This window comes from Centroberyx gerrardi, chromosome 10 (assembly GCF_048128805.1).
Source record: "Centroberyx gerrardi isolate f3 chromosome 10, fCenGer3.hap1.cur.20231027, whole genome shotgun sequence".
Taxonomy (NCBI): Eukaryota; Metazoa; Chordata; class Actinopteri; order Beryciformes; family Berycidae; genus Centroberyx; species Centroberyx gerrardi.
In genome coordinates this window covers 16,504,767-16,530,810 of record NC_136006.1, presented here as the reverse complement: position 1 = coordinate 16,530,810, position 26,044 = coordinate 16,504,767, and the positions used below count along the sequence as shown (strand labels likewise).

The 26,044-nt window shown below is 44.5% G+C and overlaps 2 protein-coding genes across 2 annotated transcripts in view; both read left to right on the top strand.

The window, feature by feature from the left end:
- LOC139933019 (FERM, ARHGEF and pleckstrin domain-containing protein 1-like) overlaps window positions 1–20,457 on the top strand; it is a 47,779-nt gene extending 27,322 nt beyond the window's left edge. The window contains exons 5-27 of the mRNA XM_071926997.2: window positions 25–103; window positions 910–1,007; window positions 1,501–1,615; window positions 2,908–3,055; window positions 3,295–3,390; window positions 3,491–3,654; window positions 3,808–3,876; window positions 3,965–4,040; window positions 4,396–4,612; window positions 9,770–9,957; window positions 10,291–10,380; window positions 12,097–12,230; window positions 13,234–13,315; window positions 13,442–13,679; window positions 13,813–13,943; window positions 14,104–14,172; window positions 14,775–14,864; window positions 15,712–15,794; window positions 16,323–16,435; window positions 16,862–17,025; window positions 18,558–18,665; window positions 18,983–19,134; window positions 19,228–20,457. Of these exons, the coding sequence (XP_071783098.1) occupies window positions 25–103; window positions 910–1,007; window positions 1,501–1,615; window positions 2,908–3,055; window positions 3,295–3,390; window positions 3,491–3,654; window positions 3,808–3,876; window positions 3,965–4,040; window positions 4,396–4,612; window positions 9,770–9,957; window positions 10,291–10,380; window positions 12,097–12,230; window positions 13,234–13,315; window positions 13,442–13,679; window positions 13,813–13,943; window positions 14,104–14,172; window positions 14,775–14,864; window positions 15,712–15,794; window positions 16,323–16,435; window positions 16,862–17,025; window positions 18,558–18,665; window positions 18,983–19,134; window positions 19,228–19,309 (2,786 nt within the window). The 3' untranslated portion in view covers window positions 19,310–20,457. The remainder of the gene's footprint in view (window positions 1–24; window positions 104–909; window positions 1,008–1,500; window positions 1,616–2,907; window positions 3,056–3,294; window positions 3,391–3,490; window positions 3,655–3,807; window positions 3,877–3,964; window positions 4,041–4,395; window positions 4,613–9,769; window positions 9,958–10,290; window positions 10,381–12,096; window positions 12,231–13,233; window positions 13,316–13,441; window positions 13,680–13,812; window positions 13,944–14,103; window positions 14,173–14,774; window positions 14,865–15,711; window positions 15,795–16,322; window positions 16,436–16,861; window positions 17,026–18,557; window positions 18,666–18,982; window positions 19,135–19,227) is intronic.
- Window positions 20,458–21,895: 1,438 nt separating this feature from the next.
- The window catches only part of LOC139933029 (dedicator of cytokinesis protein 9), a 72,812-nt gene continuing 68,663 nt past the window's right edge, over window positions 21,896–26,044 (top strand). Inside the window, exon 1 of the mRNA XM_078286252.1 lies at window positions 21,896–22,298. Coding sequence (XP_078142378.1) covers window positions 22,182–22,298 — 117 coding nt within the window. The 5' untranslated portion in view covers window positions 21,896–22,181. The remainder of the gene's footprint in view (window positions 22,299–26,044) is intronic.

The following is a 26,044-nucleotide window of genomic DNA, read 5'->3' as shown; positions in this document are numbered from 1 at the left end:
ATGGCACTTATCTATCACACACAGGACCGAAGCACACAGTCCTGCGGTTTGTGGTGAAGTTCTTTCCCCCGGACCATGCCCAGCTGCTGGAGGAGCTGACTAGGTGAGATACACAACCCACATGTTTACCTCTACCTCCCATTTATCTCTACATCATTTATGCCTGTCAGTGAGCGTGGAGCTATGCATTTATACATGTGAAGCTAAATGACTTCAGATGTGACTGAAAGTGATTTGAAAATGTAGAAATGAAACATGTGCTCCACCCTCCCGAAAGATTTATTTCCTCCTCAGCTATGCAATTCACGTCTCACGGCTGCCATGTTTCCCATTTAGCCCTCTGGAGATTACCGCAGAGCTAATGGTTTTCTGGTTTCTGTTTTCTCATTGTGGAACTGGCTCATGACTAGCATGTTTTCACATTCATAGTGGGGAAATAATAGGCATACAGAAAAATAACGTTCCCCTCCCCCAATGGTGTATGCACTGTGTTCTCATTAAGTATTCATAAAGCAAGTTGATATCAGTAATTGTGACTCCTCAAGTAAAAACAGGCATATTGTAGGAGGTGTTTTTTTCATAGACTGTTGATCTTTGCATTTAGAGCTTTAATATGGTATATTACATAATGGGAACCAATAAATTATTTTAACTATGTGAATAATCTGGCGCACCCCAGAAGTTTGTAGATGGTTAAATCATAAATATTATGCCATATAGTACATAGAAGCGAACTACGCATTTTTCTTTAAAACCCTTTAACACCATAACTCTTTTTGATATCCCATTTGAATTATACGGTACATTTAAGCTGATCCAAGAGGTTCATTTGATCTTGCTCCAGTGTTTGAAACCGCTACCATATCTGTCCTATTGAATCTGTCCTATTATGTTTTCTGCCTTGTCCAGGTACCTGTTTGCCCTCCAGATAAAACAGGACCTGTCCTGTGGACGTCTGACCTGCAATGACAGCAGCGCCGCCCTGATGGTCTCCCATATTATCCAGTGTAAGTCGCCCATGACTGTTTCCTTATGTGGCTCAAGAGACCAGCGAGTTAACGGAGCAGATAACCGTCTTGGAAAACACATTATGTTTTTCACGCAGAGCTTATCCTCAAACGTTGTCATACAGCACACTGCGCAGCATTGCAAATTGAGAATCTTTGTGTTGCTATGGATACCTTTCAGTCGGATGTCTGAGCGTAATCTGGCAGAACTGCTTCAGAACAGCCACACACAGTCGTGCCTTGCCAGGGAATACTGTGAGCCTGTTCACAACCTGACATTTCTCAGCCATGATCTATCACCATAGGGATCTGTCAGAACAGTGATCAAAGACAAGGTTGGCTCTGATGGAGATCAGTGAAACCTTATGTCTATATATAGACATGCAAAAGGGTGTAATTGTTATCAACCTACAGTGTAGCAGGAAAAACATTGCTTTCACTGCTTTCACTAAGATAACACAATGTCTGTCCTCTCTTCTGTTTCCCTTTTTAGCTGAGATTGGGGACTTTGAGGAGAGCCAGTGCCGGTCACACCTCCTCAATAACAACTACATCCCAGATCAAATGGCCCTGATGGATAAGATCATGGAGTTTCACTCAAAGAATATGTGAGTTGCGGGGGTTGGATTCCTCTTGAAGACCATGTGTACAATCTTTAATAAGGCATTCCTTGGAACCAATAGTAGTTCTTTGTAAGGTCGCTGAGGCACAACACAAATTATTCTCTTCACCCCTGAATGGGAAAAAGTAGTTTCAGACCTCATGCATGCCCCGAGGGGATGGTTTATAATGCAGGTGACACATTCAGGAAACTAACCACTGAATGAATAGGCTCTTTCTCAGACTGCTCTGTGGAATTCTTTATCATACTTAGACTAGGCAAAGCGAGTCCCTGTTAGCTGTTTTACGGCTTCTGCCCAGAGGTGAATATGGGATCGTCTTCCACTTTATCAACAAGAGCCTGCATTACTCCCCAAAAAAGGACTGGAATCTTCCGTCAACCCAGCCAAATGAGTCACACAGCTGTTGTCAGCAGGGTTAGCAGGTTAAAAACCTCTATTCTCTTGTGTCTAATGCGCAGGTTTGTGCAATGAAATGGGCCCTTGAACTTGAATCTCCTTCCCTCAGTACTTTTCCTAGTATCTGACCCCAGCTTGTGGGCAGTGTGCTGCTAGGAGCACATCAATGGAAACCTTCCAGATCCCCTCCCACCATCCTCCCCCAAATTGTCCTCATCAATGAAAAAGCGTGTGCCAAAGCGTTGCCAACCCTTGTCTCACCTCTACACTACAGTGGGCCATGGCAGAGATGGAGACGCAGCAGGCGGCTGCCACATGAAAGGACCTCCATTAGATTTGACTGCCCTCTCTGACTCGCTGTTTTTTTTTTTTCAAGGCTTTTCAGTTGATAACTGTAACCACAGTTCTTCTGGCTGGATGCCATGCTGAGAGTTAAATCTCTAATTAAGTACCACACACAGGAAACAGGAAGGCTTTTTCACTGATAAGAATTAGGAAAGTTAGTTAGTGTGCAGCTTTGCCCCAGCGCCCCCCCCCCACCCCCACCCCACCCCCACCCTCCCACCCCCTTCCCTTCAAAACCTCCCTGGTGTCAGATAAACATGAGAAACCTAGATCCGCTTGGGCTCAGTCTTTCACCTCAATTAGTGAGATACACAGCAGGATGATTTGCTAGGATTTAAGTCATTTGTACCAAATTACTGAAAGAATAATCAGCGCTACAGTATGCGCTGGGTAAGTCAGTGTACTAAAACCTGCAAGTATGATTAGCCTTGCAATTCTGCTGTGTCTTAATTCACCCTTTCTCCGCCTGTAGATGTTTTCTACAGCTGCAAGATCAATATAGATTAACTTGTTGCTGTTGTGTTGTGTGTTGCTAGTGGTCACACGCCAGCAGAATCAGACTATCAGTTACTTGAGGTGGCGCGCAGGCTGGAGATGTATGGGATTCGCCTCCACCCTGCCAAGGATCGCGAAGGCACCAGACTTAGCCTGGCCGTGGCACACACCGGTGTCCTGGTCATTCAGGTGAGTCACGCCAGTTTGTAGGTCAACACTTACATACTTAATGATGGATGGCGTAAAAAGTCATCTGGGTGGCTTGGATATAATTACAAAAACACTGTGGGTTTACTTGTGATAACTTGTGTTTGCTAATTCTTTAGTGTTCTTCAGTTCTCAATTGATAAGTTTGGTGGTAAAAGTGTGAATATTATATTTTATTTTTATCCTGAGTTAAAGGTTAATTACATCCTTTATCTCTGCAGGGACACACAAAGATCAATGCCTTCAACTGGTCTAAAGTGCGTAAACTGAGCTTCAAAAGGAAACGCTTCCTCATCAAGCTGAGGCCAGATCTAAATGTAAGTCATACTGGTTGATCATGCTGTATAGATTTTAAACACAAAGCCTGTCAATGGTTGGTGTTGCAACTTATGTCTTTATGTGTCCCTCTTGCACCAGAGTTCATATCAGGACACACTGGAGTTCCTGATGGGCAGCAGGGACTGCTGTAAAGTCTTCTGGAAGATCTGTGTCGAATACCACGCCTTCTTCCGCCTCTTTGAGGAGCCCAAGCCCAAGCCCAAGCCTGTGCTCTTCACACGAGGCTCCTCCTTCAGATTCAGGTAGATAGAGGCTGAAAGGTGCATCATAAAACATCTCTCTGTCTCCCAGGACAGCAGACGGATAGCGATTTCTGCCTGTCACTTAACAACCGCAGTCTACTACATCTCTACTGGAATGTCACTTTATTGCCTCACTTGTGCTTGTCTCTGCAGTGGCCGCACACAGAAGCAGGTGATTGATTATGTGAGGGAGTCTGAGTTTAAAAAGATCCCGTTTGAAAGGTAAAGGCTCTACGCAATTTTGACATATTTACTCTTGCTGAGGCTCCTGGGAGTGTAGAACTCTGACCGCTGTCATTCTCTCCGCTAGGAAACACAGTCGGGTCCAACACAACAGTCGCCTGTCTCCATTACCTTCTCCACGCCACCATGAAGTGCCAACAGAAGTCAGTGTCTCAATCAGTCTTTCAGCACACATAGGCCATCTATCGGCATGGAGTTAAACAATGCTTTTGTGGAGTTGCATCCATCTGATGGCCATCATATTATGCTTTAATTTACACAAAGACAGCCTTAATTAAGTCAGTTATATATATATATATATATATATATTTATTTTTTTAACAAATATATTTATTGCCATTTTAGTTTCAACAACAGAGATTATGACAAAAAAAGTCAGTTATAGTTAATTCAAAATGCCAATATTTAATTAGCGTTCATAATTGACTTGAACACAGTCATGGATATAGTGTACTGTTTTTTAGATTACTTAACTCTCTGCCTCTGTCTTTTCCTCAGAGTGGTGCTCCCGGGGACAGAGTTGACTCTCCTCCTCGGCGTCACTGGAAGGAGTCTGCGCTGGTGAGTGCTGAAGACCCCTTGGCCTCGCGGACACGGGCCAGCCCTTCCAGCCAGAGGAATGGCCGTGAGGATAGACCGGGGCCTGGGGCCAGGCCTGGGGCAGAGGAGGCAAGGGGCTCCACCAGACAGGCCCACCCAGAACATCTGAGTACAGGTCCAGCATCTCGGGCTGCTAAGGGCAGCAGCTCCTCCATCCCCTACATTGACTGCAGTGACTTAGATAATGAATATGATGTGGCCAGGGTCCAGGCTAGCAGGTCTCACACTAATCACAACTATGGGGAGCAGGCCATGCTGCGGCGTGGGTCTGGCACTGGGAGCATAAACGGGGCTTTACAGTCCCAGCAGGATCACTTTCTGGGTAGGATGAGGTACAGGGAGTGCAGTTCCCCTGCTAAACCCCCACTCAATATGAGCAGTGAGTTGGATGAAGCAGCCAAGCAGTCATACCAAAGTGGTCACCAAAGTTCTGTCCATAGCGCTATGGTGGACGTCAATGTCCGTAGTAGGGAGTGGTGCAGCGGCAGCCCCCTCACAGTCCGACACGTGATGGGTTCTAAGAGCGCTGCCTCCAGTCCCGTCATGAGCACCTCCCATCGAACAAGTTCCCTCAGCCACGCTGAGCAGAACGGCCACGGCTCAGCTCCCCCTCACTCGGATGACAGAAACCGTGGTGTTAATACTTACCAGGGGTCCCGCAGTGATGAGGGTCTCCCCCACTGTGGCAGTTACTCCCCTGTCCCAAGCCGCTCTCCTCACTTACAGAAGCTCCACAACATGCATAACCGCTCCAACACAGACGCCTATAACCCGAACCAGGGAACATCCACACCATCGCACGAACCGCGCCCCGTCTTGTCCCGGGCCGAACGCATGGCTGCTCTAGAGCGCCGCATGATGGCCAATGGCCTCTCAGCTCCTGGCAGGGCCAGGGCCAGTGCCAGTCCAGCACAGAAACGCTTAGGGCAGGCTGGTGTCACACACGTGGGAGCAGTTCAAATGAATGATAGCTGCACCACCAGTGGGTCAGAGTCCAGTGAGTCTGAGGCGGAAACCACCAGGGGAAACCCCAGCGGCCCCCTGATGTATGGTAACCCAGTGGAGGCCAACACTTCTTCCCCCATGCCCAGGAACAAGTACTCCTTTGGCAGCCTCCAGCTGGATGAGGAGGCAGATGATGATGGATGCCATGCCTTTGGTGATGAGGATGGGGGACAGGTATTCAGCTGTTAGTGTACAGAGAGCTTCATACCTTCTCTAGAGGAGAGTTCACAGGGCTTCCTCTGGGTACAGATGGGCTAGTAAATTTCAATTAAGTGGTGTCCAGTTGGTGATAGATTATTTGTGTCAGGAGACTACCCAGGTTTCTATACACCATGGGCAACTCGGTCTTCCTAAGCACTAATAGCACTAATAGAGGCACTGTCTGAACCGAACTTCAGTCTCTCTTCCATTGGGATGCACTGCCCTTTGCAAAATGGCATGAAAAATGGTCGGTTCAGGGTTTTCTTGTCCATTACACGGAGGCTGTATCTTTCAAGCTCCCTGTGCATTGATTGTATTAACATATCTCTGAGGAATATTAAAGTGCCATGTTACGTTTTAACACTGTATAGCTACTTGTGAATGAAAACTGACTAGAGAGAATTAGCGCTCTGTTTGTGTCAGTTTTAAACTTGAGGATGATAAATAGGGAATTTATTACTGCAGTTGCACATTTTCTTATTCTTTGAGTAGACTGGACTTGCACTTTAAAACGGAGTCTGCAACACTGCATTGCAGAGCCGTTGAATGCTAGAGTTCAGTTGCTCAGTCTCAGATGCCTTCATTATGTCTTCCTATAGGGAAATAAACTGACAATAGATTGGTACTGTATTTTTTATTGGTTAGTTTGATGAAGTCGATAAAAGTTTTGTACAGTTTTCTGTGTAACGCACTTTTGTGCTCTTGTGATCAACATGTTGCAGAATTCTAAAAGAGGCACTGATTGTTTAATTTGTAAGCACTAATGGGAATAACCATGTTGTCTCTTTGCTGTTTGTACAGTATCTGGCTTATGTCTGTTGTGAAGTAGTAGGTTCTGTCTGTGGTAGTTGGTGCTGGAGTGGCATCTAATCCATATGCTACAAATACCAACACCTGATTAGCATCCGATATTGTTTATGTTTACAGTAACCTCTGGACTTTATTAACTTCCAGTGAAACTCCAGTTACCTATCACTTTTTGTTCATAAATGTGATATGAATACAGCAGTACTCTAATATTACCGTATAATGTTTTGGCGAATATTATCTAATAGGCTTAGAGACCAGCAGTGGCCTGGTCAAGCTGAGGTTAACTGTGAATTTAATTTAGTTTGAGTAAAATGTCTGTTGCAGTGGTAGCTTAGCCACTCCAAATCAGTTTATGGCCCTTAAGCCCACTGTTGACATCCTCCTCTGCACTTGACCCTTGCTGGAATATATCTGACACTAATTTGGTATTGTACTCACATAGCCGAGCCCTTCAAAAGCCAGGGTGTACTCAAAATTCACTGGTTTGCCCTTTCCCAAAGATTGCAAAGCTTGCAATCTTCTTAACAAAATGGCACTACACTTTTATTTTTGTTCTCTGGCTCCTCAAGTTCCTTTCGCGTCATTATCCTCATGTTAATTTGTTTTGCATGGTGTTATTTGATTAAGAAAGTGATGATCTTCATATCACAATTCTGTTCTTTCTGTTTCTTTTTCTTTGTCCAATGTAAGCACTGGTCTGTCAGCATGGAAGTGTCTTATCATGTCTCTTTTTCCCAGCTCTGACTGCATGTAAACCTGTACCTGTTCTGTCACTCACTATGTAAGGAGGAGAAAAAGCGAGATTACCAGTATCTGGGTTCCCTTTGCTGCAGCGATCCAGCTAACAGTTAAGTATAGGCAGAGGACACCGGCCAGACTGGAGGAGATATAACGTCAGGTTAAGGATGACAGGAGCTTGGGAATAGGGAGGGAAATCGGAGCAGGATTTAGTATGTGCTTTATGTGTGTGTATGTGCGCTGTACGTGTGAAAGGCAGTTTAAGGGCAACACCTCAAAGCGCCAAGTCTCTCAGCTCATCCATCACTGTCGACTGCTTCTGCGGCTCTCCCGGACATTTTTAGCATTGACGTCATGCAGCATAATCATAGTGAGATTTTGTGGTTTTTATCGGCATGTGAAAAGAGCAATTAGACATGATATATCTATTTCGATATTTAATCTTCATCGGGCCTTTTAATTTAAAATCTGTTTTAGATTTCTAAATGATTTGATGTTTCAGCATAGTTTACATAAGCACATTATCAAGGCTGCGTCACGTGGATTGAATGAATTGACAGACAGCAACACTTCGTGAAATCTAAGAGAGAGGATGCGTTTGTTAGTGGGAGTTACTGGATCACTGCAGGGGAAGGGAGCCCTCTCTGGTGCACAAAGCTCTCCCATAGATCTGGAGTGACAGTCTGCCGCACATGGGACAGATAGAAAAACATCAGGCTCAAGATTTGGTCATTAATCTCGAATCCATTCCAAGTATTTATGTAATGCAATGCTGTTTGTGCGGCGGCTGAAGCTCCCAGGTCTATAGGCGAGGCTTGTGTGTGTTTTGCAACCACTGCTGTCATTCAGGGTGTGTTTCCAGTGCATGCTGCGCTAACCCAGGGCTAAGGCTTGGTGTACATCATGCTCTTCTGCCCTGGCTGCTTACGTATGTGCTGTACCTTTAGCGCCCTCAATCACTTCAGTCACTGTAATTTTTGTCATTTTACATGACAGATGCGAGAAGTCGATGTTAGAGCAGATTTTAAGAATAGGAAATCATACGCTATCAGTTGGAACAAGTTTCAAAAAAATTATTTTTACGACTGATTGTGTCTCTATTAGGTATGAGTGGAATAGAGGGCTGATTTGTATTCATTGACTGGATGATGTACAGTATGTGCTCCCTCATTACCAACTGACTGTTTTGGCGAAGTAATAACAGCGTCATAACAAGTGTCACAAGATTGTTGATGAAATCCTAATATTCAGGAAGATCTTTGTGATATTTAATGTTAGACGAGGCCTAGAAGAGTATGCATGAATTCAGAGACTTTTCTTTTACTACACTTTTCCCCTTTCTCTCACTCAGTCTCTCATCCACTCACTCACACAATGTCCCACTTGACACTCACTGGGCTTCGACGCCATTTTTTACGCCCCTCTTCTCGGAGCGTTATACTCATTTAACATTGTATACGGTTGTGTGATACTAGTGTCAATAAAGATGACCTCTATCAAGTGAGATTTCTGAATCTTCTTTTTGAGACCCCGACGTCGTTGTCTGGTGATCACTGTAGATACTAGACATTTCCCTGTCATCCCCCCTGTAGTGCTGTAGATGTAGTGTTGGTCCGGCCGCTGAATGTCTGTATATAGTTTTTATATACATTCATTTGTAGCTATCTTGTAGTTGTATTTGTGTGCCTGTGCTTGTGGTTCCCCCTCCTTCCCTCTGTAGCGTTTAGAGCAAATCCTAATTGGAGTTGTGCTGGTGTGTTGTGTAAATTGCAAGCACGAAGTGTACCAGTGTGTGTGTGTGTGTGTGTGTGTGTGCGTGTGTAACCACTGTTCTGTTTACGCCAAAATAGCAGAGGACAGCAGAGAGTGGTGGGCAAGTAACAGCTGTAACATAGTAAGTAAGCTTAGTGAACATCGTCAGTGTAGACGACACCAAGTAAGCTCTGCCTCTTGATCATCCTGCAGTATGTGTCTCGGCTCGCTTAATGATGGAAACCAAGACGCGGCACAAAGAGCAGAGTGCCAGAGCTGTCTGGACAGTAGAGTGAGTCATGACTGACTCTCACTAGCTGCAGGCAAATCCCCCTGCTAGACCTCATTAGTGTTTCCTTGCGTGGCTCAAGTAGACTCTAGACCTGGGTCAAATAGTGTTGGCAGATACTTTTAATGGTTTGCTTGAGCTTACTAAGTTGCATTATGGGTGGGGTTTGCCCACAGTGCCAGAAACGTTAATTACCGATCAGACAATCACAAGAAAGTCTTTTAAAGTGAATTTTGTGTGATTCATAATTTACCTGACTCTACCTGAGTCGTATCAAACGCCACCCATCCGGTACGTCAAGCAGGTGAATGCAAAAGCTAAGAATATTTGCAACTACTCTTTCGCCCAGGTCTGGTAGACTGTTGTGTTTTCATTTCATGTTTTATCATAAGCTCTAACTTTGCCTTTTTTCTAACTTTGCCTTTTTGTCCCCCCCCCCCCCCCCCCTCACTGCGGTTCCTGCCTGACCTCCTGCAGGAGTGGTGTCCAACAGCCCGCACCTCTCCGCGTCCTCTGGCCACTCCCAAGGCATGGTGAACGGTCAGAAGTCACTGGATCTGTGCGGTCACAGCCCGGACGGCCGGCAGCCCTCGCCCCTCACCAGCCCCCTGCTCAACGACGCCGGCAGCGTTCGCACCGACGACGAAGACGAGGTTCGGAGGAAGGTTTGTGGTTCAGCGAGGGTAATAATCAGCATACTGATAAGATGCTATGTTGCAGTATATCAGTTCCTGAGGTTTTGTGCTTCAAAGCCGCTGTCAGAGACTTTAAATAGCACAGGACCTAGATTACCTGTCCTAAATAATTCTCCACTGGGACTGAAGCTGTGTACTTTCTACTAAATCTACTAAAAGAAATGGGTTAGTAGACAGGCAATACACCTGATGAGGCACCTAGCACTAGTTGAATGTACTGTAAAGCTCTGCGGACTTACTCATAGTGAGATACTCTAGTTATTCCTGCTCAGTGTCTTCCCCTCTGGTGTGATTCTTGCGCAGAGGTTCCCAACGGATCGGGCCTACTTCCTCGCCAAGGAGCTGCTGACCACGGAAAGGACGTATCTGAAGGACCTGGAGGTGGTGACTGTGGTAAGACAAGCCAAGTCCGCTCTGCCAACACGCTGCTCCGCTGTTTGTTTTCTCCTGCGCTGTCCTCTGGGGAGAAAACATTGATTATTCCAGTTAGCTGCTCCATTGCAGAGCATCCGCCAAAACACACAGATAGAGTCAGGCGGTGACACAGGGATATTTTGGCAGATGTGATTTCATTTTTTTTTTTTTTTTTGGATTCACCACCAGACTCATACTGTGAAATACATGTATCTGTCTCACTCAAGGCTGCGAATGATAAATTGCGTGTGTGTGTGTGTGTGTGTGTGTGTTTAAAGAGATACACGGCTTTAGCTGTCTATCCTCCTCCCACCGCAACTGACTTCCTATTTCAGTCTGTTCCTTTAGCTTTCACCGGCTGTGTACACACAAACATATGGACACCTTTTTTTATTTGGCATAATCTCGAGGGAAACGCAACGGAAAGCAGGATATTAAATGGGTGGAACCGCTCGTTCCACTGCAAACAAGGAGGACGTTCTTCTGAGGCTGTGCGAAAAGCCCTGTGGTTGTCTGAGGCGGCTCACACACACATGGAGAAAACCCATCACTCCTTTTCACTGGCTTTTTAAGGGCTGCAGCTTTTCTCATCTTCTCATGTTCAGAGAAGGCTCTTCACACATCTCATAAATATTTGGGTTGGCTGGTCTCCTTTTTTCGGCCTTGCTGTGTGTATGCGTGTATGTCTCTCTCTCTTTCTCTCTTTCCCTCTTTCTCTCTCCCCCTCTCTCTCTCCCTCTCTGGCTGGTGCTGCTGCTGTTTGGGGTGAAGTCATCTGAAGAACAGCTGTTGCCCTCTGGTCTTCTTCCCAAGCCCTTCTAGCAACACTCTGTTTCCCAAAACTCACGTCCCCTTTCTCTTCACTTCACGGCAGCTGAATAAAGCTAGTTTCTATCTGCTGCTGCACACAAACACACACAACATGCAATGTTTCGCTTCAATCTGATCAGGTAGCTCTTAATGAAACGATCCCAGAGGGTCGTGTCGAGAATGATGGGCTATCGATTCCTCCATTCATCCCTTGGCAATTAAAGGATTTAAGAGAAGTCACAAGGCTTAGGTGCAACAAAAACACACAGATTAAAGGTCTTTTGGCAGCATCCTGTGGAAATCTACACCAATATAGTATTGATCTACGCTACTCCTATGATCTTGAACCGTTCAGTCAATGTTTGTGGGCATGAACAACTCTTTACCGAGCTTGAGACCAGAGAATGAGAACTTGAGTCGCCTGATGTCATGGAGAGTCTGTAGCTGTTCCACTGCCAATGAATTTAACACTTGATTTGTCCACTTTTACAATGTTTGCCTGACCTTTTACATTACAAGTGAGCTTGAAAATGATCTCATGTCTCTGGAAAATCTCTGTCCTCTCATTCTGGGTGATAGTGGTGTCATTGTGTCCCTTTCATTTTAAAGTGGAGAGGCTCCAGACAGATTGAAGTATTGGTACTGACTGTTGTTTCTAGCTTTGGTTGAGAGTTTTTCGTGTTCACAAATCGGACTGAAATTCCCAGGATTATAGGTGTAAAATATGTGAATATGTGTAATTGGATGGATTTCACCTTTAACAAACAGGAGGGCTCATAGTCAAGAAAAATATCTGCATTTCACTTTGTTAGATTGCTTTAATGTTGAAATGTGTGTGTGTGTGTGTGTGTGTGTGTGTGTGTGTGTGTGTGTTTGTCACCTCAGTCGTTCCAGGACGCTGTAGGAGAAGACGAAGCTACTCCAGAGTCTCTGAAGAACACCATCTTCTCCAACTTTGAGCCGCTGTACAAGTTCCACACAAGTTTCCTCAGGGAGGTGGAGCAGCGGCTGGCTCTATGGTGAGACACCAGCGCTGCGTGGAGCTCAGGCACTTTTCAACCCAATAAACATCGCTTTCCGACTTGCCCCAAAGCCCCCGTGGGTTAAGAACATGCTCGCTGATGTGTTGTTCGGATTTGGACCGATTTATCTCGAGTTCTGGCCCTTGTTTAATGAGTCTTATTGGCATTCAGTCTGTGAGGGCAACACAACCCCCCTAGATGACCTGAGGAGCTGCGGTCTCCATGGCAACAGTCGTGCTGCATCAAGGCCGGCCTTTTCTTGCCTGTGGGTTTCTGCTGTCTGATCTTCTTAATGATGTTGTGCTTTATCTAACACACACTGAATCATACGCACACACACGGACATACTGACACACGGACAGTGATGCATGAAGCCTGACAGGCTGTCAGAGTTTAAGGCCGTTAGCTGCAGACATATTTTTATTTCAAGACCTATTTTGGCCAGTCATCGTGAGATCTCCAACATTAGAGCTGAAAGTGACATTACAGTCAGACTCTGGTGCTGATAAGGACCACATTCAAATGAGTACGCAGAGCATCTAGAACTGAATGTATCTGCTTTTTTTTGCTTTGCATATTCAAATATAGTAGAGACGTATCGTAGCCATGTTGACCAGGATTAGAGAGCTGTCAATGGTAGATGAGGATAGATACATTTTTACAGACTGGATATATTTTTCAGAAGGTTTTTTAAGTTACTGTTAAAATGCTGTACCAAATAAATTAATATTCTGAATGAATCCAGTGATGGCAGCCCGTTACTCTTGCATCTGAATGGGGAATGTCATGCTCAAGGGAGACACCTGCTGGTTGATCTCTTCATCAAAGTTAAAGAATCCTTTCCAACTTCATTGGGATTTTTCTTGCGTAAGCGCTGAAGCTCTTCTGAATAATCAATGCACTTAAAGCGCCTTTGTATTCCTTAGTAGATTACTTCACTCTGCACAATGGCTCCATAAAGTTTCAGAGATAAAAAACTGCTGATGCTTAACTTTTTTAGGGAAGGACGTTCCAATGCTCACATCAAAGGAGACTACCAGCGCATTGGAGATGTCCTGCTAAAGAACCTTCAAGGCTTGAAGGTGAGGCACACTCCAACCACTGTGTGTAAATATATATAGAATATATTTACATATATTCTATTACTTTGACACCCATGTAGTAGATGTGCCAGATGCCGACCAGCCCTGTCTTTATTCTGTCCACAGCCGCTGACGACAAACCTGCATAAGCAGTCAGAGGCTCTGGTGGAGCTGGAGAAGGCGTGCAGGGCGTCCCGCAGGCTGGAGGGTCTCTGCAGGGACTTTGAGCTGCAAAAGGTCTGCTACATCCCCCTCAACGTCTTCATTCTGCGGCCCCTGCACCGCCTCATGCATTACAAGCAGATCCTGGAGCGCCTGTGCAAACACTACCCACCAACTCACGTGGACTTCAGGGACTGCAGAGGTACCGCACTTCACTCACTCTATACCAGTGTGCAGTGAGGCACGTCTTGGCCTTCCGGTACCGCAGAATAACATAACAACCTGCAACACCATATTATTATGATCTAATGGTCTCTCTCCCGGCCGGTCTCCAGCTGCTCTGGCAGATGTGTCTGAGGTGGTGGAGCAGCTCCAAGGAAGCATGATCAAGATGGAGAACTTCCAGAAGCTTCTGGAGCTTAAGAAGGATTTGATTGGCATTGACAATCTTGTCATTCCTGGACGGGTGAGTTCAAACTGAGATCATCAGCTTTAAGAGGTGGTGTCGCTTAGATTCTATCTCTCACTTTTCTTCACTTCCAGATATATTTGCTTTGATATGAAATGTTATCATTGACTGACACCGCTCATCTGTCTCATCAATTATTCCTCTTTGTCTTTCTCAGGAGTTCATCAGGTTAGGCTGCCTCAGCAAACTGTCTGGAAAAGGTCTACAGCAACGAATGTTTTTCCTGGTAACGCCCACTTTCTGAGATTAGGTCATATCACACTAATCTAATTATTTAGTCCAGTGATCTCAGTGGAAAAATAATCATGTACTCATTCTTTCCAAATACGCATTGCTCAAATGTTGTTGGCGGAGCTATTGCAACAACACAGTTTTGTGGGGGAAAAAAACACATTTTGCCTAGAACTTTGACAGTCTTATGGTTTGATATTGTTGAAAATATAACTTTGATAAACAAGGAAATAAATAATAGTAATGTGGGTCCTGGGTCATAAAAGTCTGTAAACCCCTGACTTTGGGTTTATAGTTTCCTTATTTCTTTCCTTTGCACAAACCCTTCTTGGAGTGTTCATGATGTCAGTGTCATTTAATGAGGATAACACAGATGTTTCTCCATAGAAGTCATTCCACTCCATATTAAAGCTTAATGTCATTTAGGTCTATCAAAGCTGGCTAATCCTAAATAGAGCTTTTTTATTTACTGGATTACATACTTTTAGCCCATGTAGACAGAATACAGAGTCAGTGGCATTAGTTTTGAAAGACAATCAATTTAGACTTTCTCTGTTTTGTCTCTCATTTCCTCTGTCTCTCCCCATCTGGTGGCAGTTCAACGACGTGATTTTGTACACGAGTCGAGGAATGACGGCGACCAATCAGTTCAAAGTGCACGGGCAGCTGCCGCTCCATGGCATGACAGTGAGTTGTGCTCCTCTCAAGTCTGTCACCAGCTTGTCGTTACTTACTGGTCTTGTCCGGGTAATGCTTACTTGCACAAGTGAACACTATATGTGGGGGGGACAGAGCTTTACCCTGTATGATTCTCATCCATCTGTGGATGGTGAGGTTTTTGACCAAGAGGAGAATCTATGATTCTCGTCTGCCTTAGGCAGTGAGATCTGACGTAAATATCGGATCAAGAGTAGAATCAGATGGATTCTCATCCATCTGTGGATGGGGAGGTTTTTGACCAAGAGGAGAATCTATGATTCTCGTCTGCCTGAGGCAGTGAGATCTGACGTAAATATCGGATCAAGAGTAGAATCAGGAAGGACAGGGGAAAAGTAAATTAAAGAAAAACATATGGGTTCACTCACAATGTGCATCTAAAAGTGGGAGTATTTGTTGTGTTCTTCTATCTTTCTATTTTACTTGATTTGATTCTTTTAATGCAATGCATCTTGCTTGTTCTTTTATATGAATTTTATCTTTTTAATCTGTCTTTTATCTGCCTTTTATTGATGTAAAGCACTTTGAGCTGCATGTTGTGTATGAAAGGTGCTATACAAATAAAGGTTATTATTATTATTATTATTACTGCAAATTGAGACGCCCATAACAGCTGAACTGTAGCTCTTTCAACATCTGCACCCAATCCCCACCCGCCCCACCCCCACCCCCCCTCCACTTTGGGTACAACTGTACATCTCTATCTCTCTCACTTCTCTTTTTAACACCCCTCCCTCCCTTTCTGTCTATTTCAGTCCCTGCTGTCCTAGATACTGCTGCTCTCTGATGTGTTTTCTGTGTCTCTGTGCTCTTCCAGATCAGAGAGAGTGAAGATGAGTGGGGTGTGCCTCACGCCTTCACCCTGGTTGGACAGCTGCAGTCGGTGGTGGTGGCAGCAAGGTAAGACCGGTGGTTGACGACACGCAGACTGTGTGCAGTATCTGGACCTGACATGCAACCCATAGCGGCTCTGTGTGTATTTCTTTTTCTGTGTTGTGAAGATGGTACTGTGGAGCAATTTCTGAATCGTTAGACATACATTCTCTTCAGCAACAGACTCAACACAAACATCTTGGTACAAGTACAAAGGCATATTTATTATTTACGCTGCTCACTTGTAACATAACCACATCAAATTTTCATTTGGCCGGGAAAATGAAAAAGAAAAAGCATTAGAGGATTACTTTTCATGCCTTTAAGCTTGCATTTACATTTGACTTTCAGTGAGTGAGCAGGTAGGGGCTCAGTGATTTGGACATTTTGTCAGGACACTTGCACACACATTGGCCGTCGCAGGGATCAAACTTGTGATGTTCTGGTTACAGGACAGTCTTTGTTACCACTAGGCCACCCTGCCGTGACTCATGCTTGTTTTGCTTCATGGGACAAGCTGAGCAGCTGCATCCTCTTCTGTGTGTCTCCCTTTAGTTCTCTGACGGAGATGGAGAAGTGGATGGAGGACATTAAAATGGCGATAGACATGGCAGAAACTAGCAACGGGCCTTCAACTGACCTGCTGGCCAGCAATCTGACCGACAATAGTAAGTTGGCACATACATAACAGTAATTAGGTTGCCAGTTTTCCAGATAAGTGGCGACTTAGACAATGATTCACTTGTTATTTTGTATGGGAAATGTATACGGTTGTTGGTGTTGCTGGCCAACAAAATGCATAGGAAAAAATGGACATTACTGTCAAAAACCACTCACATTTGGGGAACATACCTGCGATGACAAGTTAATGTACTGCCTAAGTGCTGTAAGTAAACACCTTGGACAAATGTGAAACAGACTAATCCGCTCCTCAGCACGATTGTAAGTATTATTAGTTGACCCCAGCAGCACCTCAAATTCCAGATACACAGGACTATGGTTGACCTCTGATTGATCTCTGTGTTTTAGCACCCTTCTCCCCCCCACATCGTCCTAGTCGTTGTCTCGTAGTAACAGCCTCCTGACTTTCCCAGAATGCCCTGAGGACTCCTCGGTGGAGGCGGAGTCCGAGGACGACATGACCGCGTCGCACAGCTCCCTGGAGAGGCCCGCCCCTCACCGTGGTAACACCACGGTGCACGTGTGCTGGCACAGGAACACCAGTGTGTCCATGGTGGACTTTAGCATAGCTGTGGAGGTACCAGCCAAACCTCGGCCTCAACCTCAGACCTGCCCCTCCCCTCCTGCCTCGTTCTTTCTCTATCTGTATCTGAGTGTGTGCCGTATATCCTATCTTAATTCACTGTGTGATAATCTCTCAGTGGGAACAGTATCCTCCCTCGCCGCCTCAGCTATGCTTATAGATAGGACTTCATCTCCTAAGTACATTTTTCTTCAAGGCTTTTGTATGGATACTGTATGAGAGAATGGCTGTCTTTTAGATCAATTGAGTATTTATCTTAAAGTGTATGTTAAAGCTGCTTATTCTCTCTATTTCTAACCTCAACAATCATCACAGGCATGATCAGCCGCTCTGTGGAGGGTACTGTTCCCATCTTTCCCTCCTTTGGCTAATAGTAGCCAGCGTGACATCCTTATCTAAACTCAACTGTGGCTTTCCTGTGTGGTTCTGTCCTCCTTTTCCTCCCCTGGCACTTCAAATCTCTGACCGTCTATAAATAGAGAGAAAGAGAGAGAGAGAGAGAGCAGTATGTAGATGTGCTAGACGTCCTCATCTCATACTAACAGAACGGATCCTGTTTGGGATGTAGCCTCTCTACAACCCAGCTGCGCCCTGATCTAGTTCTGCTCTTCCTCTGTAGCCGTAACAACGTCCTCTTCACAGCCTTGCCTGGACACACCGCCGGCCCTCGTGTTTCTCCCTGCCACTGCATGCGTGTGTTACACCTACTCAGTCTCTCTGTGTTTCTGTCCTTCCCTCCCTCCCTCCCTTCTTCCCTCCTTGTCTCTTTTTTTTCTCTGTCTCTCTCTTTTCCTCATGCGTCTGTGCATTCTCCGTGGTAGAGGACCCTAGTCCAGTCAGTGAGAAAGTGGCCCCCCTCGTGGGGCCCCCCAGTGGCCAGGGACCAGTGCCTCTGGCTCTTATCTGCTGGTACCGTGTTCAGAGCCTCTCCTTTAGTGAATCCTGCAGAAGTCTAGAGGTAAAGGAGCCAGGCAGACAGGAGAGGCCCTGTTTATGCGTTCTGCATAAAACTATGACTCATAGTTATAAGAAATATACTTTATTTTGATAGCACCAGAGTTGCAAAAGTGCTTTACAGACAAAATTTATGGAATTTGATTTGCTCCACTGCCTCATTCCATGTAGATCAGTGATACAACATTGATTGGTTTTATATCAAACTTTGATTTACAGCTGAAGGTTAGAAATAGAATCTGTTTATGGTAGAAGCAGTATGGCAATGGAGCATAACATACCAGTAGAATACAGTTGTCAAATGTTACATGTTTTCCTCAGTTCACTTCCCCAAAGTATACTTTCTGTTTTAGAGCTGTATTTGCCTCAGATAGACCATTATTATACCAGGTGCCAGGCTTAGAAACATTAGATTTACTGTGCATCTGACAGTAGAAAATAAGTTCAGAAGTTTGATTTCTTTAGTTCTTCTTGCATGTTTTCTGTCAAAAATCCAAGTATCCTAGTAGTCTTGTAATGTTTGGGAATTTCTGTAGTTGAAGATTCAGAACAATTTCTTCCCGTCTGTGTAGAATCAGCTGTCAGGAAACTTGCTGCGGAAGTTCAAGAACAGCAACGGCTGGCAGAAGCTCTGGGTGGTCTTCACCAATTTCAGCCTGTTTTTCTACAAGACCCACCAGGTGAGGATCATCTCAACTTCCCCAGTAAAGATGCCAGATCCTCCCCCACATTCGTTCTCCTCCTCCCTCTGCACCAGTGACAGTGTTTACCCTCTTCTGCACTTAAAAGCATCACGTCTCCATGTAGAATGTCAAATCTGTGTGCCACGTTAGAGGTTTACGCATTTCCCCATGCAGTTTTATCAGCTCGCTTTCCGGCACTGTGGAATTCATTACAGTTCCTGCCCCAGAAAACATTCAGTAGCTGTCTTCGAAACTTCAAAGATATTTTGTAACAAAGTGAATTGAATGTTTAAGTTTGACTGTGTTCTCCTCAGGATGATTATCCCCTGGCCAGCCTTCCTCTGCTGGGCTATTCAGTCACCATCCCCTCCGAGTCTGAAAACATCCACAAGGACTACGTCTTCAAACTGCATTTCAAGTCCCACGTCTACTATTTCCGATCCGAGAGTGAATACACTTTTGAAAGGTACGGTGCCCGTTCATCCAGATGCACATATTGCAGTGTTTTGTTGTGTGGAGGATGTTGAAGGACTGACGAAAACCCTTTTTCTGCCGGTAGGTGGATGGAGGTCATCCGCAGCGCCACGGTCTCTTCCAGCCGCACCCGTATCCTGAACCGGAAAGAGTCCCATCCTCACTGAGTTGGCTCACCTCGTTTCCGCACCCCCGTCTCCCAACCATACTGTCCCAGGGATCTGGCTTTGTCTGCAGAGCCCCAGCTCCCATGGGTGGCGTCTGCCCCGCTGCCGCCACTCACGTCTGTCCCCCGGACTCTTGGTTTTCTTTTCTACACATATCTGGGACATTTGTACATTGAGCAGTGTCCATGCACATTTGGTGCTTTTTAATGCTTTAATGGTGACATGTCCGCTGGTTTAGACTGCATCAGAGACTGCATTTTTTGGCATTTTTACTCAACTCTGAAACCTCTTTTTTAGGATGTCATTTTATACTGTTTTCTAATGGTCTGAACCACTTCCTATCTTTCTGGTTTTACATTTTGTCATTGGTTGTTTTTACAGCAGAAACATGTTGATATAGATATTCAGCGTTCTTTCTTAGATGGTTAAACTGTCATTGCATTGTCATAAGGTTTTTGTCTACTTGTTCATTTTATGGAAAACGGCTGCTTTGAAATATCCTATAACTTCAGTGCCAAACTGATTTTTATCAATGTCCTGGACTTTCTAATGCTATTTTATTACATTGGTGACGAGGAGGGTCTCCTACCATGAGATTTTAAAAGTCATGTAAAACAGGCCACCCTTTAAAGGTCGGTGCTTTGTTCACACTTGGCTCAGCACAATGTGTTCTTGTCAAAAACAGTGATGAAAATATCAAGCTATTTTGTTGTATTATTGACATAACTCTAGAATTGATCACAATGTGGCCAGGGTAGCTACCATCACCACTAATGCCATTTCAAGTAAAGTGAATATTCCTATTTGCTGATCTTTGTTGTATGGATACTTCTGAGTTTGTTTGTTTTTTTTAATTACGTCTGAAGTTCGCCTTCAGCCGAATGAGAAAATGTGAGACATGTTCATAATCTGTGTATTATGAAGGAAACTGTAATGGAAAGCTTTAAAGATTATGTGTGAAACAAAATATAAACTTTCAGTTCCAAGCGCCGTTGCCCTCACTGGACTATATAGATAGATCTTTTATGGGTCTAAATGAATGGAAATATGCATATGACAGGGTTTTGCAGTGTAGCATTTGAGATGGAAAACTTGGAATTGCCGTGTTTTTCCAGACAACAGAGAGCTCTTTGGAAATGAAAGCAATAAAAAAAACTCACTTTAACTTAGATTTGTGTTGCTTGTGTTTTGTTGCAGCTCAAGAAGCACAACGGCATGTTGATGTTTTCACCAGCATCACCTCAGGTTACTGTGAAACACAGTAGGCATATGGCTGCTCTTCCTGGTTGGTTTCTGTACATTCACAGTTATGACCTACAGATGGCATCATAGCTCAAGGAGTTTAGTTCAACCGCACTACAACCACAATGTAATGTGTTGCTATACATAAGTCTTAATGCAAGTAATGGGATCAAGTCCCATTTTTACACAGTTTGTGTCCTCTTGCTAAAAATATCAATTTAATTAATTCATTCAGCTATTCATTCATTTTCTTAACCCACTTTATCCTCATCAGGGTCACAGGGGGCTTGAGCCTATCCCAGCATGCATTGGGCTGAAGGCAGGGAAGCACTCTGGACAGGTCACCAGTCCAACACACAACAAAGATGACAAGCTGTTGATATCTAACCTGATTCTAGAGATGAACACAAAGTGCAACATAGTTAGTTACCACCATTACTTGTGTCTTCCTAAGTAAATTGGTTGCATTTTGAGCTTTATATGGGCACCTTCATAGTTTTCGTTTTGTTTTTCTTACAATTGTTTTTTTTTTTTTTTTAGAAAGTCTGAAAGTCATATTCATCCTCCACTAGATGGGAAAATGCGAGAAATATTCATAGTTTGTTGACTTAAAGAAAGTAATGCTTTTAAAGGAATATTTATGAAACAACTAAATAATAATTAAAATCTTGTGTTCCAGGCATCATATCCCACACTGTAGCCCTTATGTGAAGAGACCTCTGTGGGTTGAAGTTAATATGTAGGCCTATAGTTTATTGCAGTGAGTCACAGTTGGGTTACAGTTTTTTTCCCAAACACCAAAGCACTCATTGGAAATGAACATCATTATCCTCATTAAAACATGGTATTGTGTTTTGCTGTGGTACCTGAGGTAAGAAGGTTGTGACCTACAGATGGCATCAAAGCCCAGTGAATGTAGGTGTCAATAGATTACAACTTTGAGGTTATAAATATATTGCAGATAAGCCTTAATGAGTCTAGAATGAGTCTTATCACTTATTTGCATGATATATGCATTAGATAATATTCAGTGAACAAGCTTAATTACTTGATATTAACTCACTATTTCTCTAATATTCTGTGAAAATGTACACACTGGTGTGAATTGACAATAACTATTAGATACACCCTGAAAATATAATAGCTATGTTCCCCGGTGTTCTGATTTATGTGTCATTATGAAAATATTGATTCATTCATTCATACAGTAAATGCTTGCTGTCCAAAGTCCAGGCCTGAGAGCCAACAGAAAGCAGGGTGGGCAGGCCTTTAAGCCGGTAAGGGGCGGAGTGCGCCGTGGAGACAGCCAGATTATACACCTCCTGTCTGGCGCAGGACGGCCAATCAAATACTACACAAGAAGATACTTTATTATGACAACACTACATCCAAAGGGAAAAGGCAGAGCTCCGGAATAATGCAACACACGTTCACTTTTAAAAGCGATAAGATATGAGATCGAGAAGTCAGAGTGAATCAACAGCTACAGCACAGCATGATCCAGCTTCAAACTCGCGGTGCGCGCTAGCGGGGATCGGAGGAGCGGATAAGCCGGTTGATGAACTTACTTTGTACTTTTCTGTTATAATTTGTCAATTCGACGGTCATTGATGAACAGTGGTGCGCAGCGATGGCGACTCCAGCGCATCCAGAGACCAGGAAATTTACCCGGGGTCTGGGTAAACCTGGCACCGCGGCCGAACTCAGGCAAAGTGTCTCTGAGGTTGTCAGGACGTCCGTGCTGGTTGTAAGTACACATCTAAAATCCCCCTCCGTACACTGGTCACTATAGCCTACTGTCTGTGTGTGTCAGAGTTGCTGTACGCGCTTTGTCAGCCACGAGGTTGCTGACTCCAGATCAGCTGGTGCAAAAAAACTCCAAGAAGTACATGTGGAGTTTGAGGCTGAAAAATACAGCTCTCTGTAGGTAATGTTAGGCGTTGTGTGTGTGTGTGTGTGTGTGTGTGTGTGTGTGTGAGAGAGAGTGAGAGAGAGAGACAGAGTGAAATTTTGGGTGGATCCTTGTATATATGAAAATCTATTACACATGTTTATGACACAACTATCTCTATTGCTTGTAATTTATACATTTATATATGCATCTCCAAAACTATGTTGAATGCACATTGTGAGCATTGGCAAAATGGCATAAAGCACCTGTAAAACCACACCTGTCCGGTCCAACTGTTACACTAATGTTTTGTTCTTTTCCCTGAGAAGCTGTTATGAATCTGTGCCTGATCAAGGTGTTTGTGATGTAATCAGCATCAATGAGGGCATCAGTTTCATAGAGAAGCACTGAGATGCCAGCTCCGCGTAAGGGAAAGCACTTGGCTTCAGTTTCATGCTTGGTACACCTGGCAGTATCGAATGACAGTCGGGCAATGATGAATTTGACCGTCCAGCGTGGAACATTTGGCCAACGGGAACCCGCAGCACCCCTCGGTATCAGTTTCCCAAGGGCTCAGAGGGAAAAAGGAGTTGACCCCTTTGTGTGTCCGAGTGTGTTGGGTGTTTGGTGTTCGGTGTGATTGTTCCAACTTTCCTGAAGAAGTTGCTAGGTAACTGAAACGGACACCGTCCAGGCTCTCTGTCAGGGAAATGGAATCCTGAGTCAGGATCCCAGACATCCAACCACACCTTCATATTATTTATTCATTCTCTCCCTGGTGTTCTGCCAGAGGAGCCTGAGGGAGGAGAGCAGAAAGGGATAGAGAAGTATGTGTGTTGGGAAATCAACATGTTTAGGATTGAACAAACCCCATAGTAATGCTGCGTAGGACTCTCTTCTGTGGCAAGAGGACTTTCTTCTGTGGCGTCCTGCGGCCCATTTGCGCTGATAAACATATGGTCAACTTCAGCTATCTGAGCTGTAAAAGTGAAGTGGTAGTGTAGTTGTGCTGTTGAGTCCAAGTGGTGTCAGAGCTTCTCAGTGGGACAAGAATGTGATTGTACACAAGGCCGCTGTCCACACGGCTTGTAATTAATTCCTCCATGAAACATGTAAATACCCCAGGAGGAATAGAGGGATCTGTTTCAGGGACATAAAGGGGAGATTGTGGCCGACCCCCCTCCCATCGTGGATGATTGTGTTTCAGTCGGCATTGAAGCACAAATGTATTGTATGCCTATACTGTCATTTTGAAAGATAACAAACCAAATGCCCAGAAACAAATTATTGTTATAAAAATAGATCCTCTGTTTGCATCAAATAACATCAAATTATACAGTGATGTAGCTAATGGCCACACAGGGATTTCTAAACTGTGTTTTGGAGTCAAGTGCATGGTTCTGCGCTCTTCCACTCCCAACAATTTGTGCTGTTTCGTGAAGACACACACTGGCCAGAGCCCCTTTGTTTATTGTTGGAGTGGCGAGCAGAGGGACGTGTAATTGGACAGAGTCCACAGCTGAGACGTCCCTCTGTTTCTCCACACTTTAGGCATGCTGAGAATACTATTAGCTCCATAATGGCCGTCATCAGCTTTGAATTTGTTGTGCTGGTGGCCGTAATGTGCTCCGAAACAACACAGGAACTGCCATTCCACCTTGCTTTGTGATGAATTAGAACTGAAATGGTTATTGAGTTAGTAGAGAAATGTCTGACCCCTTTTTAAAGAATATTCTTGTATTCTCTCAATAGTATACAAAGTCTTTCTTTTATCAGAAATCATGAATATAGTCACATAACGACATTGGCTAATCGGCATAACAAATCAATGGCAGTTGGAAATGTTTGGTTAATGTATAAAGTGTATAAAGCAGCTGGGGGCAGTTGTGTAATTGCAATCAATAGTTCAAACTGCCATTCACCTAATGGTGATATACTTAGATGCTCAGTGTTCCTGCTATGTGCCTGACCCCAGGGAGCTGTACGGGTGTCATTATGTAGGAGTGATGTCATTAGCAGCCCATGGCTAGTACACACACAACTGACTCTCACTGTGCAACCAGGAGGGTCAGTATGACTGTAACATGTGCTCTGGAAAAGTACATCACAATATTGACAACATGGATGGCTTTCAGCGGCGTGCAGATGCTGCAGATGATGCGTGGCCTGCTCATTGGGCATGTGGCTTTTAAAAGGCGTTACCCATCCTACAGAAAGTGACATTTAGAAAGGTAGATTACTTTGACGAGCCTCTCTGAAACCCTTGTGTTTGTGAGAATGGGCGATGGACAATTCAGATGCCCCGCAATCTGTTTGGCAGGCAGCCCGGCAAAGCATTTCCTGTCTCATGGGTTCACCCAATCAAACTGAGCTACTAAAACATCAACAAACAGAAGTCATTCTTCTGCTCTTGATGCATGTAATCGTCCCATTTCCCCTCTTTTATGTTCTCTACGCCCTCTTCTTATCCGTGACATTTCTGCCAACAGGTCATGTAACAGGGCTTCATCTTATTTTGTGTTTGCTCTTCCAGTGATGAATCCCCCGCTAAAATACATTGAAACCCCATAGGAGCTGCTGTGCGCTCACACTGTGGAAACTATGACTGACCTATGCTGCGATGCACAAAACTGCCATACAGCTGTTTTCATTGAGCGAACACTTCAGCGTCATTCATTCGGTGAGGTCAACAGTTCAAACCGTGGCCTGCACTGCTCTCTATGCTGTACTACTATACTTACTGTATTTCAGTGAACCCTCTAGGTCTTATCAGCTACACCTGCACACCTCTCTGTTCCTTTGCTTTTTCAAGGCTTGATAGATTTCCCAGGATGTGGGAATCCCAGGAATACCTCAGGTGGGTGTGTAGAGAAGCGGGCCGCCCCGCTGACAGAGGGCACATTGTCTTCCGTGTACAGTTTTCACCTACAGTATGTGCGTCGGGGAGTTTTTCTCAACTCCGGCCTTGAAAGAATCTGTTTCCTCTTTGATTGTTCTTTGAGATGAAGTCATGTCAGATATGTTAGTCATTCATGCCGCTTACCAAATTTGCGCATACGCCAGGTAAATTTGAGTATGTGCCTTGTACAACTGTGAGTCTAATTATAGTTTTGAGTTAATTATAAGTTTGGTTTTCATGAATTACTTCTCTTAAATCATCAAATTGCAAGAAAGGATTACAGACATGCTCCTATCTTGTTCATAAGAGTGTGTTTGGAGAAGAGCGGAGGACGCTGGTAGCTGTCACATATGCTGCCAGGCCGGGCTAGTCAGAAGATTACAGGGCTGTCAGTGTTGTGTGAGGCCTAAGCAGCTTGGCCTCCCTCTGTATTCCTCTGTCTGTCTAATAGAAGGCCCACTACTGTCAGTCTGCATGAGCTGCCTGTGTGACTGTGATGGTAAATGGTACTCTACAAGTACAAACCCAGGGGGGCAGAGATGGGAGAACAGATGAGCTCTCCGGCTGGGTCAATAATACATGAGGTTGCTCTAGTAACCCATGAAACCACTAAGAGACTCTCTCTCCCTCTCTCCAGACAAGACAAAAACTTAGGTACTATTAGGTAACATATTCCAGAGGCCCTACCAAACTTTCCAACACC